The sequence below is a fragment of the Nyctereutes procyonoides genome, unplaced genomic scaffold, assembly GCF_905146905.1.
Source record: "Nyctereutes procyonoides isolate TBG_1078 unplaced genomic scaffold, NYPRO_anot_genome, whole genome shotgun sequence".
Lineage (NCBI taxonomy): Eukaryota > Metazoa > Chordata > Mammalia > Carnivora > Canidae > Nyctereutes > Nyctereutes procyonoides.
The window spans coordinates 27,881,836-27,897,880 of NW_026575133.1; the positions used below are offsets into that span (position 1 = coordinate 27,881,836).

The 16,045-nt window shown below is 44.3% G+C and overlaps 1 protein-coding gene across 1 annotated transcript in view; it reads right to left on the reverse strand.

The window, feature by feature from the left end:
• Positions 1 to 16,045, reverse strand: part of ADAM12 (ADAM metallopeptidase domain 12) — a 340,119-nt gene that overhangs the window by 242,358 nt on the left and 81,716 nt on the right. Inside the window, exon 3 of the mRNA XM_055300220.1 lies at positions 3,265 to 3,338. Within this exon, the coding sequence (XP_055156195.1) occupies positions 3,265 to 3,338 (74 nt within the window). The remainder of the gene's footprint in view (positions 1 to 3,264; positions 3,339 to 16,045) is intronic.

Genomic DNA, 16,045 nt, shown 5'->3' on the forward strand with positions numbered 1-16,045 from the left:
AAGGTTTCCTAATTTTAATAGTAATATTTTCTTTTTGTAAAATATGAACAAAGTAAATGTCTTGCACAGTCTAACTACTCAGAGATACACGTATATGTGTATAATTTTAAAATTAAACCTGAATACCATGTAAAATACTAACATGCTGTTTACACTGATTATATCAGAATGGTTTTCACAATGATGAAGACCCCTGTCATTGCCTTTAATTGCTGCATAGAGCGCTAGTTCATGGCTAAGTCATAATTTACTTAATCAGTCTCCTATGGATTTAGGTAAAATATTCTGCAGAGAACATCCTAAACACATGCCCAGCCTGTTAGCATGATGCAGGGCACTGTCAGGTTACCTTTTGATTGGCCAGACCCTCTACTGTGCTGGTTAAATATTCACATTTATCTTGTGTGAACATTTATCTTTGAGTTTTTTTTAATTTTTTTTTAATTTTTATTTATTTATGATAGTCACACAGAGAGAGAGAGAGAGAGAGGCAGAGACACAGGCAGAGGGAGAAGCAGGCTCTATGCACCGGGAGCCCGATGTGGGATTCGATCCCAGGTCTCCAGGATCGTGCCCTGGGCCAAAGGCAGGCGCCAAACCGCTGCGCCACCCAGGGATCCCTTATCTTTGAGTTCTCATAGCTTCATTTGAATTAATTCTTTAATTGGATCTACTGGGCCAAAGGCAATAGGAAATACAAATTCTACTTTCTACTAGACAATGGATTATATTTTGGCTTGACAGCATCAAGAGCTAGTAGCATACAAGCATTTCACTCTACCTATAGACTTACAGATTTTTGGTATTCATTGTCTCATGAGTGTAGCACATATGGAACAGACAAGTGATTTTTTCCCCAAAAAAATACTATGTTGAAATATTTTGGGGGAATGCAACATTAAAATAGTAATATTGGCATGCTTTAATTATGAAAATCTTGTTTTTTAGCAGAACAGAATCCCTACAACTGGTATAAGCAATATGATTAAAATAAAGCCATAGAATGTCATAGGATCATATCCAACACTGTGTAATTTTTAAAATGTAGGTTGACAGTAAGGTTGGGAAGAGAGAGATAAATCAAGAAAAGATGGTTTTATGTTTTAAACTTTTCTAATTTTGAGATTATTTTGTGAAAGGTCCAGAATTGGAAGTGAGCATATTAAGGCACCTTTAAAAATTATATTTTATACAAATTATCCACCATAGAATAGTCATTGTGTGTTATACTATCTGCCTTAACAGACAGTAAACCATTTTCAAAAAGAACCACAAAGTTGAGCCACTTCACAGGCTTAGAGAACCAGAAGGGTACTAAGAGCTGCATTTCTATATGGAAAAGTATGTCATTATAAAGCTCATCGAAGAAGCAGGTTATCAAATTGCATACAGACCACAACATCCACTAGGAAGACAAAAAAAAAAAGCAAAGCCTATTTATAAGGAAAACATGTCTTTGGACAACCACTAAAATATTAATCAAGATTATGTTTGGTAATAGAAATGCTTTCTTTTGGCTCTTTGTTCATTTTTCCCCCCTACAATTTTCAATTTTCTGCACTGAACATGTATTTCTTTTAGAGTAAAAACAAATAGATTAAGGTTTTGATTAAGTTGATTTCTGTTCCTCTACCTGCAATCCAACTACCACCTACAAGTCTGGAATTGGCACCACTCCCGCTGTTCACTGCATGTCCCGACACTGATGAAAGGAGCAGTTGCCCCAAATCAGTGGCAATCCTAAAACCCCATGGAGAACGTGCATCACCACCAGAAACCCTACCCCCTTTTGATCTTTCAGGGAATACCTAGTTTCATCTGCTGAGATATTTTTCAAAACTACACACAAACAGCAATTTACAAAAATTAAAATGTCCCACGATATTCTTACATGAAAAAAAAAGCACGAACACATCTACTTTGCTGAGACAGACATATCAAAGGCAATATAGAAATTTCTGTTCAGCCCCCTTGCTCATTTAAGACGTGGGCCAGAAGAGCATCAAGTCATGAGGAAGGCTAAAAACACATTCTGTATTGCTTACAGATGCTTTTAACCCATTTAATGGTGTGGAGAGTAAACATACAAGATATATGAGGAGGCAGGTTGTAGATCCCAAGGAATAGGCTATGCTACTTTACATACATTCAAGTTAAGTATATTTATTGTTAAATGTATATATTTATGTGGATCTCTCTGTTTTTTTTTAAATCACTATTGGCCATGGTGTTAGATACTGAATGTGAGAATTGGCCATGATGATCTGTCTCATTGATCTGACTTGCTTGGGACCCTCCAAGCAAAGCAGGGATTCTGTAAATGACCTGACTTGCTCACATGGAGCCACAGAGGCAGATTTTTGTGACATCCGTCTCTGACAGAACTCATTCCAGCAAAGCTCTCCTATCTGCATTATCACTTCAGCAAGAAGTCAGCATTTCACCGATGGGTGAGGAATAGGAACCAGTAGTTCTAGAAGATAGAAACTCCTGTCTCAAATCAAGCAGGATGTGGTAACTTCATTTACACCTTCAAATACAGAATGCTAATTAGAAGCATGCAGATCTTTTCTATAGAAGAGTACGGACGGGGTCCTCGGGGTCTGAGGAACCCAGGGGGCTAGCCAGGGTGTAAAGGATGACAAGGACCAGGCTTGTCTTACTTATGCCTCGAAGCAGACAGTTTTCTACTGGGAAGTCGTACAAAATATGTAATAATATCCATCTGCTCCAGGAAGAAAATGTAATACCATTTTTGGAAATTTATATAATTTTGCAAAAAAAGGTCAAATTTTTAAATAAAAAGATAAAATAAATACTTTGTACCACTGGAGACAAGCTCTGAAAGATAAATAAACCCTTGGTATTTCTCAGGGAAAAAAAAAGATGTTCTACTCATTTGAAGCTATTTCTCCTTATATAAGCCAGGAATTGCCAAAAGTCAACTAATTATGGAACACTGTTATTTGAACGAAGATGCTTAAATTCTATCCTTGACAAATCAGGCCCTGAAACACAGAAACATCAGAAGTATGAGAAAAACCTGCTGATTTACAAAGTTCTTTTTCAGAGTGATAAAATTCTTCATTTTTCCACTTCTTTTTTTTCCCCCAAGTTAATTCCAGCCTCAGATCCAAATTGGGATTATGAATCCATGCATTTCGTTCTGTTTCTCTAAATGCCAATGTAAATTCCATGGCACTTTGAGCCCACAGCTCCTAACTTTCTCCTGTGGTGCAGGACACAAGAATTAATGTGACTTACTCGTTTCTTTCCAGATTTATGATCAGTTCCTTGCTTTCCAGTTGAATTCGAAAATTTAACACTTCTGGATGATTCTGAAAGATAAATAAGAGAAATCGACTGAAACATATTTCATCTCGACTTGCCAACCTTCAAATGTTCTGAAGGCATATTCAATGGAGGGAGAGAAAAATATTTTTTTTTCCTTGGGACCACTCTGAGATCCCAAGTGGAGGAGATCGGGTCACCCACGACCAGACTCTGGAGGACGTGCCCCCTTCCAGGACGGTGTGGATGTGACCTGCACCCCCTTCCTCTGGCCACATACCCTTGAGATCCTTCTTGACTACCCCCACTGCCCATAATGAATTCCTTCCTCAGTTTCCCTGTCTCTATGAAGGGCACCTTCATTTCCTTCAACTGCTCATGTCAGAAATGTGAAGTCCTGCCTGAAACTTTGTCCCTCTCCAGCTCCTCTTAACCCGTGGAAAGGCCCTGCAGTGCTGCCCTCCAAAATCCAAGTCCCATTACATCTTACACGCCTCTGCCTCTCTCCAGTTCAAAGCATGGTCCCCTCTCGCTGGGATTACCAACCTGGGTCCCCTCCATAGACCTTTGGTTTCCTCCCATTTGCTCTCCAACAGCTGCAGAAGCTCATCTTTAAAAACACTTCCTCATCACCTCAACTCCGCTTATAAGGAGCCTGCACCAGTGTCCGGTGATAAGATGCCAACCTTTCAAAGTGGTTGGCACTGCCCATGTGGCTCTCCTCCTCACTCAGGCTGGCCTTGCCAGCTCTTCAAACACACTGAGCTCCTCTGTAGTGCTGATCTTCGCACATGCTGTTCCCTCTGCCCGGAAGTCTCCCCCCCGCCCCCCAGCTCCTCCACTTAGTACCAGCTTTGGTGTCAGTCAGTCAGGGAGACCTGATCCTGCTCCTCCATCTCAGTGCATGCCCATCTTCCCAGGCATGCTTCCCTGCTGTCTCCTGTCCCTTCCTTCCTTGGGTAAGAAAGAACTTCCTTCCCACTTCTAATAACTCAGTATGTTGATTTGTGCATCCGCTTGCTTACTGTCCACAAAGGCGCCAAATAATAGAAGTTCGGCTAATATCTGGTAAATGAAAGAATTAATACATAGGGCATGTGTCTTGACCAACCTCTTCTCCTTGCAAGCCACACTCTCCTTCTCCTCTGTGCTCCAGGGAACCACACTCTGTTCTGCCCTAGAAATCCCAGGGAGTTTCTTGCGCTGCTCTGAGAATGTGCCTGCATGACAGTGTCCCTTAACCCAAACCCTTACTCTCCATCCCCTCCCCACTAACCCAGGGTGGTTGCTTGGGCCACACTCCTACCTTTGAGCCCCATCATTCAGAGTCCTTACCAGGTCATAATCTATTTGGCAACACACAGGTATCCTATGAAGCCCCCACCCACCCCCTTTCCTGTTGTGCACCCCTAGTGCACTGTCACTTGGACCTGTCCCCCACTTTATCCAGGCCAGCATGTCCCAAATGGGGGGTTTACATATCCAGGGGGCATTTCACACTTGGGGACTTTATAATTTTCAACGTTGGTTTTTAAAAATGAATGCTGCATATTCATTCTGATGACCTGTGATGATGGGTCCCTGGCTCAGCTCTGACCCAGGGCCCAGGTGGGAGCCTGGCAGTGCCCCCCTGACTGTCCAGTGGAGTATGAAGGGCAAAGGAGGGGTTAACTCCCAAATGATGTGGTCAACTGGATGCCATCAAAGCCCAGGGCAGAAATTAAGGTTCCTGAATGGCTTAAGAGGAGCAAAGTGGAGGAGAGCTGGGTCATCGCATGGAAATAGCATCAGAAATCCAAGGGTGCCTGTCTCCCGGCAGCTCAGCCCCCCTGAAATGTCATCACTGCATCAGATCAGTGCACCAACTTCAGTTGTGGTTTTGCCTGCCTTTGTAAGTTCTTTCGGTTTTATGCTTGTGTAATGAAAGTATGAAGTTGATATGTCGTGTTCTAATATTCCAGTTTTAAAAGGCACTATCGTAACTCCAGAGTTAAGAGACTTTTCTTAACAACATAGCATTTCATTGATACTGTGGATTAACCCCATGTTACTATAAGAGAAAATGGACTGAAGTTTCCAACATTAGTTAAAATGAGACAAAATTTAAACAAAAACCAGAGAAAGTTACATCAGTTTTGGGAAAAGGTTAAAATGTGTGTGCACTGGTGCCGTGTGACTGGGACAGCATTATAAAGGGTGAAACATTAGTTTATTTTTAGGGCTGCCCTTTGCACATCTGGATAGTTTTCTATGTCAAGTACAGTCATTAGCCACATATGTATTTACATTTAAATTAATTGAAATAAAATTAAAAAATCAGTTTATCAGCCTCATGGGACACATTTCAGACTCAATAGCAAGATGTGCTAGTCGCTGCCACTGCTGGACAGGGCAGAGCGACAATGTTCTTACCTTCGCAGAAAGCTGACATTTCTATCTTCATTGAGCATCTCCTAAAATTTGCATCATCTAACTGCTGAGTAATAGACTATTTTCAATATTGATGCCTACAGGGGATATGATTAGGTGCAAACCCAAGTGTTTTATTTTTTTTTTAAGTGCACATTAAGAAAGCTCTTCTCAATTTTAATTGATGAGTGATATTTTCTAAGGAGTTACTTAAGGTTCACAGTTAAACTGGTAAATTTCCATATAAATGAACTGCTTATCTATATTTTCTGGGTTTAAATAGATCTTGTTTTGTATAGGCTCATTCTAGCAAATGACAACACAAACATCTAGCAAAAACCATACATCTTCATTGCTGTATTTTGATCCTATCTGATGTTTATCAGAATTTTATAGATTTATTACTGTTTGCTGAACTTTTATTTTTTATTTTTTTATTTTTTAATTTTTATTTATTTATGATAGTCACACAGAGAGAGAGAGAGAGAGAGGCAGAGACACAGGCAGAGGGAGAAGCAGGCTCCATGCACCGGGAGCCCGATGTGGGATTCGATCCCGGGTCTCCAGGATCGCGCCCTGGGCCAAAGGCAGGCGCCAAACCGCTGCGCCACCCAGGGATCCCTGTTTGCTGAACTTTTAAAATTAATGTTACTGTTCTCATCCTATGCAACATTAAACACACTTTACTTCTTTAAGTTTTAATATAATGTGTAAAAGTGCTTATAAGTCCTGTTTGCTTCTGAGTCTGTCACAGGGAATTTTGCCTAAATTTGCCTGTATTTTCTGACACTGAGATTTAATTACAAATATGCATAGATGTTCTCTCCACGGTTTGCAGTTTGTACTTACTAATTTTTTAAAAAGATTTTATTTATTTACTCATGAGAGATACAGAAGGGGGGGGAGAGAGAGAGAGGGAGAGAGAGAGAGAGAGAGAGAGGCAGAGACACAGGCAGAGGGAGAAGCAGGCTCCATGCAGGGAGCCCAATGCGGGACTCGATCCCGGGACTCCAGGATCACACCCTGAGCCGAAGGCAAACACTCAGCCACTGAGCCACCCAGGCATCCCTGTACTTATTAATTATATCTTAGAAAAATGCGATTATTAATTGTTTCCAATAAAATAGTAGAACAAAAATGTCTCAATATTTTGTCAAGATGTGCCCAGTGTTTATAAACGTAGGTATATTTGAATGTCTTTTATATATGTGTAAATAACTTGCTTTAATTACAAATTGTCTTCGCTTAAGCTATTGATACATGTATCACATTTTAAAGATGAATCCTGAGAATTATATCTGTGAATAAAGATAAAATATTTGCAGTACCCTTTGCCCCTTCCCCCCCAAATTTAGCTACTTTAAACATTAACATTTGTACTGATTCTGCATGAAGTCCCTACAGGAGCTGTTATAACATTCTAATGTCAACATCTTTCAAATTAATACATTTTTCCCTAGAGAGGCAAAAAAGGCTTTATCTGTATATTTTAGTTGAGATTTAATGGTACAAGAGAAATCAATGGGGAAAAAGAACAGAGAGCTATTTTCATTCAAAACCACTAATTGCATTATATTGCTTAGTTTAAAAGCATGTATTCATTTCATTTTCTTTTGATTTTCATACATTGGAGATAATGAACTAGTGCTGGTTAAATATAGCATTCCTTTTCTTAAAAAATGATATATTGATTACCTTAATGGAACTGCATCTTTTATTGAATGCTTAAAGAACTGCATTTGCTGAATGAATTAATTCAAAGCTAATCAATAGGCCAGTAATGTTTTGGCATAAATACAATTCCACTTTTTTAACTGAGAAAAGTATATCCAAAAAAAGAGTATATAACATGTATTACTACAATCTTATTTTTGATTTTCTAAAAGATTTATTATTTTAGAGGGCGAGGGGCATAAGGGGAGAGAGGGAAAGAATATCAAGCAGATTCCCTGCTGAACATGGAGCCTCAAGTGGGGCTTGATCTCAAGGCCCTGAGATCATGACCTGAGCCGAAATTAAAAGCTGGATGCTTAGGTGACTGAGCCACCCAGGTGCCCCGCTACAATAATTATTAGGATACCTACCACTTAGCTGAAGTCAAGATATTAGCAGAATCTCAGAAGCCCCCTATAATCGTTTGCCAAGGCTGCCATAACAAAATATCACAGGCTGGGTACTTAACCAACAGAGATTTATTTTTACACAGTTCAGGAAGCTAGAAGGCCAAGACCAAGTTGTCAACAGGGTTGGTTTCTTCGGAGGTCCCTCTTCTTGTAAATTCCTCATGGAAACTGTGTGGGCAGGCTCCCCTAGATGGCACACCCGGGCAGTTCTGCAAAGTAAGGCTCCAGGCAGGACCCCATGCCCATCTCTTGGACTTCAGTTGCCTTGCACTTCATCTGGGGTCAACCACTGTGCACCTGTCCAGCACAATCTACTTAACTGGAAGCGTGAACAGATGTTTAAAAGTGATTTATTGATTAGCCATAGTTTCTTCCACAGTTGTGTCACCTACTTTAATCTGTGTAATTGGGAGCTCCCCCAAACTTGAATTTAAATTACTTCACCCGTGGTGGCTACAAAATACTTCTAGTCAATAAATGTAACTTTTCATGGATACAGGGATATCTCCGACTGCTTTTTTCCCAATGGGCAGAATGATACGCAGCAGCATCTCCTTGGTGTTTCCATGCCCTTAAAAAACAGCCAATTTTCAGCAACTTAGAAAAAAATCTAAACCAGATCATGAAATTGAATTAAGGTGGCAATGAGCCACCAGAAGGAAGGGAATAAGTGAAAGAAAATATGATGTAGGGTCAATGGCCGAGTCCATTCCCATCCTGGCTTCCAGATTATCCTTTTAAAGCTGATGATCAGTTCTGACCCAAACTCACTCATCTCAACTGTTGATACTGGAATCTTGGAGGGATCTAATTTTTTTAAGCAGAACAACAATATTAAAATAGTGCATGTGAGGGACTCTGAAATAACTAGATCCCTCTCCAGCGCTAAATAAAAGCTTCAGACTACAGCCCTGGCATTCATGGGGCACAAGGGAGTCATTTATTGCTATGAATATTTAGAGGCAATCTTGATTACCACTTTAATATTAGTGGGCTGGTTCCACAGTCGGGAAGATACGCACGCGGTGGAATTGAGAGAGGGCAAGATTGAATTAACTGCAGACTAGCACGGGAAGGAGGGAAGGCATTGCAGTGCCATAACGGGGTGTCCCTGGCTTGGGGCCTTTTACTTATTACATAAATGATAATAATGTTTATTCATGAGTCATCGATAATTTTTTTCTGTTGGAAACCGACCTTTGCAACACCTTCTTAAAATTTGCAGAATGGTGCGTATTCATTTCAGGTTAAAAACTGCTTTTGAAATATACATAACGTCATTTTTAAGGCTTCTGTGGGTTAAAATGTTGGACTCTTTTCAGCACAGACTCTCCTTAATGTATTTGTGTGACATGGCGGGTTTATAGAGTTCCAGCTTACTTCTCCCCTTCCCACGACAAAAAAGGCACAACCTCGCCACCCCTGGCATGCGTGATGCTCGTCGCTCAGGCTCTTTATCCTGTGGCTGCTGGAGTGATCACTAATGCTTAAATTTGCAGCAAACATTTTTGATTTTCATTTTAGATTACCGCAGCCATAGCCAAAACATCTTAAGTGCCTTATTTATTCATTGAAATGTTGCCAGTTTCCTGCTGTGCATCTGTATGCAATGGGCCCGCAGTCCCTGGGACACTGTGTTCTGGCCGAGGACAGTGGCTGATTCCAAAGCAGACATAGTCGTCTGTTCCCTCCTGGAAGCTCCCTCTCGGGTGGTAAGAGGACAGTGACAACATGACTTATCAGAAAGCAATCTGGGAAACATGACAATGTAGGTCTAAAATTCATGTTTTATTTTATGGCCCCTCCATCCATTCCAGATAGGAAGTTGGGGGAAAGAAAATCGATGTTGGCTCTCCAGCAGAGCTAGCCCAGCCACCATGCTCTCTCTTAAAACCCTTCAATGGTGGCCCATTGTACTTAGAATAAAACCATGGGGCAGCCCAGGTGGCTCAGTGGTTTAGCGCCACCTTCGGCCCAGGGCCTGATCCTGGGGAACCGGGACCGAGTCCCATGTTGGGCTCCTTGCATGGGGTCTGCTTCTCCCTCTGTCTGTGTCTCTGCCTCTCTCTCTCATAAATAAATAAATAAATAAATAAATAAATAAATAAATAAATAAATAAATAAATAAATAAATAAATAAATAAGATCTCTATTAAAGCAACAACAACATGGCCTTCCTACCATGAAGGTTCTGGCCTCGGCTCATCAGGCTTCTGGTGCACCCACTCCAGGCAGCTTCCAGGCCTCTCCACCTGCTGACCCTCTGCATGGAGGTCCTCCCTGGCTCCACCTGCAGGGCTCCGGGAGGGAGGACGTCACTGCCTCTGAGAAGACCCCACCATCTCAGGGGGGCTCTGCTCTTGCCCACTCAGGTCCCGCCCTTCCTAGCAGATTTCCCCATTTGTGATCATTTATTGTGCATCTATTTCTCTTGTTGACTGTATATCTTCTCATAAAGCAGAAACTTTGCAGGGGGAGGGAGTTCTCTGGCCTAGTTCCACATTCTATCATGTAGCATCTGGAAACATCTGTGGGAAGGTGGAAGCAGGTACAGAGGCTGTCAGAGATGGCGGAAGGAAGGGGGTCCAAGGGGGGGGCGAAGAAACCCCAAAGCCATAAACATCGGCTCAGAAGGTATGGGGGACACCCAGACTCTCCTCCCCAGTTGGAGCTGCCCCCAAGCAGAAGTCTCCAGTCTGTTCCTCTGACCCCGATGGGCTGCCTGCTTCGCCCCTGGAGACTCATGTCCTTGTGGACCCAAGTAGCTTCACACAGGATCCCTTTTCACTGAACGAGGACCCGGGCCTTTGGCTGTGACTTGCTTTCTGTTCCTCTAAGGAGGGTGGGTAGGGCTTGCTGGAAGCTCGATTCTTTACATTTATACTTGAGACTGATTAACAACTTCCAGTGACTCTCCATTCCCGGCCTGGCTCCCAGCACCCTCCTGCTCCTCCTGGTCAGTCTCCTTGGACCTTAGTGATAAAGAATCCGAAACAGGGCACAGGGGTACGGGGCGGGGGGCAGGGGGAGGAGGGCTTGTGATAAAGTGTCCATCAGTGTGAAATACAAGGCAGATGGGTGGGGGGTGGGGGCAGTAGGGAGAATCAGGAATCCGAGCCACGTCAAGATGAGGATGGGTGCTGAGGGAAGTCCGGCTAGGAGGGTTTTTGGGAAGACTTGTTTTGCTGTAATAACTTATTCATTGTCCCAGGCTTGGGGACCATACCCTGGACACACGGTGACATGGTGGCCTGGGAGCAGGACTGTGTGGTGACATGGTAACTCTGAGGACAAGGCACTGTGGTACCATGGTGGTGAGATCACGTTGCTGAAATTTGCCTCTGACCAGGGCTGAGCTGACCCCAGACCCCACATCCTCAGATCTCTGCTGTCCCCTATCCTCCTCTGGCTTCAGGCACGTCTGCTGAAGGAAGGAGATACCACGTCATCCTTGCACCGGGCTGCCTGCTGACGGCTCAGGAACATCAGGACACCTGAGGCAGGACTGCCCCATCAGCCATGCCCCCAGAGGACTCACAGGACCACCCGCAGCCCTGCCACCACGTGTCCATCGCCCCGCACACACGAGAAACTGGCCTCTGGTGAATATTCAGTGTCAATGAGGGCCGCACCTCCGTACAGTAGGACTTGTGATGAGGAATGTGGTCACGTGAAGAAGGCCTAGGCTGGGGGCCGGGCCCAGGTTCACGTCAGCATCCACCAACCACCTCCAATTCCCAGGGAGGAGGCCACTGAGCCCTTCTTCTAAGGACATCCTGAATCAGAAGTTTGCACACATGTAACAATTTCTCCTCCTTTGATGGCAAAGGAGTAATACTTTTAAATAAAAACTGAGCGATTTAATTAATTTCATCTTAGAAGTGTTTTCCATCTAGGAGGCTGCACGCTGGAGGGAGCGGTGCGGAACGGGGGTGGCCTAGGCTGGAGATCTGGCCACAGACCGGGGGCAGGCCGCCACTCGGACACGGGACTGCTGGCCGGTCACTGAACTCCATCGGGCCTCAGTTTTCTCCCCGGGAAAACAGGGATAACTGTTGTCCCTGCCTATCAGTGTGGTCAGCGGAAAAATAGGGCCTCAAAGATGTCCTTGGACTGATCCTTGGAACCGTGTGAACACGTTACCTTACCTGGGAAAAGGGACTTTACTCGTGTGACTAAGGGCAAGACTTTGAAAGGGGAAGATTATCCTGAGTTATTCGGATGGACCTGATGTAACGATGAGGCTCCTTAAAAGCAAAGGGCTTTCACCGCTGGGGTCAGAGAGGTGCAACAGGTGGTGGCCTCCAGAGGCCGGGAATGGCCGTTGACTCTGAGCCAGTGAGGACGTGGGGACCTGGCCCTACGACCTCCAAGAGCAGGGTTCTGTCAACAGCTCAAATGAGCCAGAAGCAGATCCCCCCCGAGGTCCCCACCACAACCAGCAGTCCGTGAACAACTTGATTTTAACCCGGCGAGGTCTGAGGCAGAGAACACAAGTCGCCGGACTGTGATCTTCAGACCTGGGAGCAGGTCCATGGGCATCACTTCAAGCCACCTAAGCTGCGGTCGTTCATCACAGCAGCACCAGGAAGCTGGTCCAGCAGGCGAGGTCGCTGCGGAGCTCAAATGGGGAAAGGTCTGCACGGGCCATAAACCGACAATGCAGATCTGTTCTAGAAATCCTATCACAAGTGAGTCTGCTCGTTCACAGAGCGACTGGAGGCCCACGGATTATTTATTCACTTATTATTTAATCACTTATTATTTATTGCTATTTACCCAAATTGCCACTTTTTTAGATTTCTTTTGTATTTAGATGTAAATAAGTTTTTTTTTTTTTTTAAGTTTTCGAAAAGCAATATCTATTCATTAACTGGGGGCCTGTTGACGAGCCAGGTACTGAGCCAGTTCCATACGGGAGGATCTTATACCTGTAGGATCAGCCCCAGAGAAGGGATGGAAGATTCTGCAAGACCCATGGGGATACCTCACAAGACAGCGAATGCACTTCATTGTGATGTGAAATATGCTGAAGGAAGTACCAGATTTGCTAACTGGTAACATCAGGGACATAATATTAGAGAGTAGCACAGAGTATCGCTTTTCGGAATGACTTGTCTCGTCTTGAAAGACACAGCCGTAAAATAACATGCACCGTGTTTATTAACTGGGAAGCCTGGTTTTCCATTCAGAGTTCATGTATCTAACTAATTTGATGTCTGGAAACGTTCACGTACCATATTTTTCTACGACACCACCGCAAGACTGTCAGTCAGAGGCAGTTCATAGCCTAAGTTGCTAGTTTGTTTGCATGCAAGCTGTCTTCCAGAGAGACTATCCCATTCATACGTTGACTGAGGGCCTTTTATAAAGCATCGCTCTAATCTCTTTCAAATAAACATTAGCACAATATAATAAGCCCTTTAAAAAGTAATCCTGCCGTTGATCAGAGGCACGGCCAAGGCATTGTGCGCTAACGAAAGCCCAGTGCAAACAAGTTTTTTTTTTTTATTACAAACAGAATTACAGCTAATTGCTAATTTTTTAGAAAACTTGCTCTAAATGCTCATGGAAACTCGTGCTGGGAGCCGCGCAGAGACCTAGGAGAATTCGCACTTCACAACTTTGGACAAAAATTGGAGTGTGACCACCGCCCGCTTTCCCTATCGCTTGCCTGTGCCGCCGTTTCTTGGGGTGTTTGGGCCTCGGAATCAGAAGGGCAAGGGAGCAGCAGTAGCAGAGGAGCCCCCCGTGGAGCCGAAGCTCGTCCCCCGCAGGAGAAGGTCAGTGGAGGCCGGGCTGTGGCCTGGACGGGAGGCTGGCAGCCAAGGCACCAGCAGAGCATGAGCCCTCCCTTCCCTGCGCTGGCAGCACTTCACACTTCTGGAGGATACGGTTTTCTATCTTCAACCTAGCTCTCTTCTAGAACAAAGAGGTTTCACAAATGGGTACACTTTGCTGAAGGAAAATTCGAGTCTAACTCTCTGCCGGTTACATGATTAGTGAAACCGACCAGTCATGAATCTAGTGACATGACGGCCGGCTTCACTCTCCACGTTGAAGATTGCTCATTGCAAATCCCTAGCTCCGACCTCTCTCTCTTAAGGCTCAGTGGGTGGCAAATGCCCCACGAGCCACATCCAACAAATACCTTCCCAGCAGCTGTGATGTGCAGGTTCAAACCCACTCACGTCTGTCCCGCCAAGTGCACTCTCCCGAGTGCTTCCCTCATCCTGTGACACTCCCTCCTCCTTCTTATCCCTATTGCCAACATCATCCTCAAAAGGCCACACTCATACCACCCCCTTCTGACTCCTTCCTCTTGGTCCCAGGTTGAATTAGAAGCTCTGGACTTCTCCCCTGAAGCGTGTCTGCAGTGCCCCCCCCCCCCCCACTTTCTGTGCCTGCTGTGAGGCCACCACCCCAGCTCTGGTCTGGACACTCTCTCCACAGCCAGTGGTCCACATTGCTCCCTGGCCACTTTCTGACTGCAGGGCTCCATCATACTTCTCTCCTCCAACCTGGGTATGCCATCCTGGGCTCCTCAGCATCCCTGACTCCTGAGTCTTGCCCACTTTCTCCCTCTGCCCCTTCTCAGGGTGCCAGAGCCGGTTGCCAAACAATTTCTGTAAAGGGCCAGATAATAAATAACCCATATTTTAAATGGATACTTTAAGCTCAGGGGGCCTCCCAGCCCCTGCCATGATGCTTCAACTCGGCTGCTGCAGTACAGACACAGTCAGAAACAAAAGGTGAGTGAACAAGCATGGCTATGTGCCAGTAAAACCTTATTTATGGAAACTAAAATTTGAACTTCATATAATTTTATGTATCATAAAATATTATTCTTCTCTTGATTTTTTTTTCCAGCCAATAAAAAATGGAAAAGAACATTCTGGAACCTGAGTGGGCACCAAAACCACCTGTAGGGCCCGTCACCGAGCTTCTTATTCAGCACGTCTGGGATGAAGCCAAGACATCTGTGATTCTAGCAAGTTCCCAGGTGATGCTGACTCTGCCCATGCGGGCACCGTGCTTTCAACACCACTGTGCTGGAAAAGTGTGGTTTCACAGGGTAACAATTCGCGAGGTCCCTCGGCCCGCGACTAGTGACAGGTGGACCCCAAGGATGTGCACCCACCATTGTCAATTTGATTTAGTGGCTAACATCTAAGAGACAGGAGAAATTGTAGATGAATCTGGACATGAAGCTTCGCAGAGGGGAAAAACAGAAGAAAGAAAGAAAGAAAGAAACAGGGCTTGCACATCAGGTGGTGACAACTGGCTAAAAGTGAACGGAAGCTGCCAGTTCTCCCAGGCCCACCATGCCCTAGCGCGTCTGCCCATGGAGGCCGCAGGGCAGACGTAGTCTACCCCCAATGCCTGGCCAGTCTTACTCGCTCATAACTCCAGCCTGGCTCCTGGTGGTATTAAAGTTCACTTACATCTCTGATCTAAAGTTAGATAGGATGAGGACAGAAATAGGATGACTGTAAGAATGCACAGAAGGACTAGATGAGCCCACCCTTTCTTCTCTCGCCTTCCCTGAACTCAGACCCATCCCTTAGGGTCCCTGAGATGCTTCTGACCTTCCACGCCCTCCCTCGTGGCTCAGATAGAACCCTCCTCTCTACACTTGAGACGACACATCCACCTTCTGCCTGGGGTATGGTTGTTTCTGTCCACTGGCTTTATGCTCACAGGGCTATCAGCTCCTTGGAGCCTGAGCCAACTCTGAGAACCCATCAAGATGCCTCAAGCACTACCTTCTTGAACATATAAGGCACAAAATCAATGCTTATTGGTTTCATTACCTTGATCAATACATTAAAAAATACTTCTCACTCATTCCTTCATCAAATATATAACATGCCTTAAGTATAGGCTGTCTACCCTGCAAACCGATCTGGACATTTGCTACAAAGCTCAAGTTTATTAAAAAATCTTGTTTTGCTGAACAAATGAATATATTGGCTATTCTGTTGTTGGTGTTATGTTGACAGAATTAGATATTTAAACTCATCCCTGATACGCACTATTTACAAGCCAAAATGGAAAACCTAGTCCTTACTGGGAATAAGACTGGAAGCATCAGACATGCATGATCACCAAATCCTTAGTCTGTCTTACACTAAACCATAAGAGTGTAAAAGAGACAGCACTGAGAGGGCCACTGCGGAAACTAGGATTTCTACCAGGACAATAACAGGCTGATTCCCAGG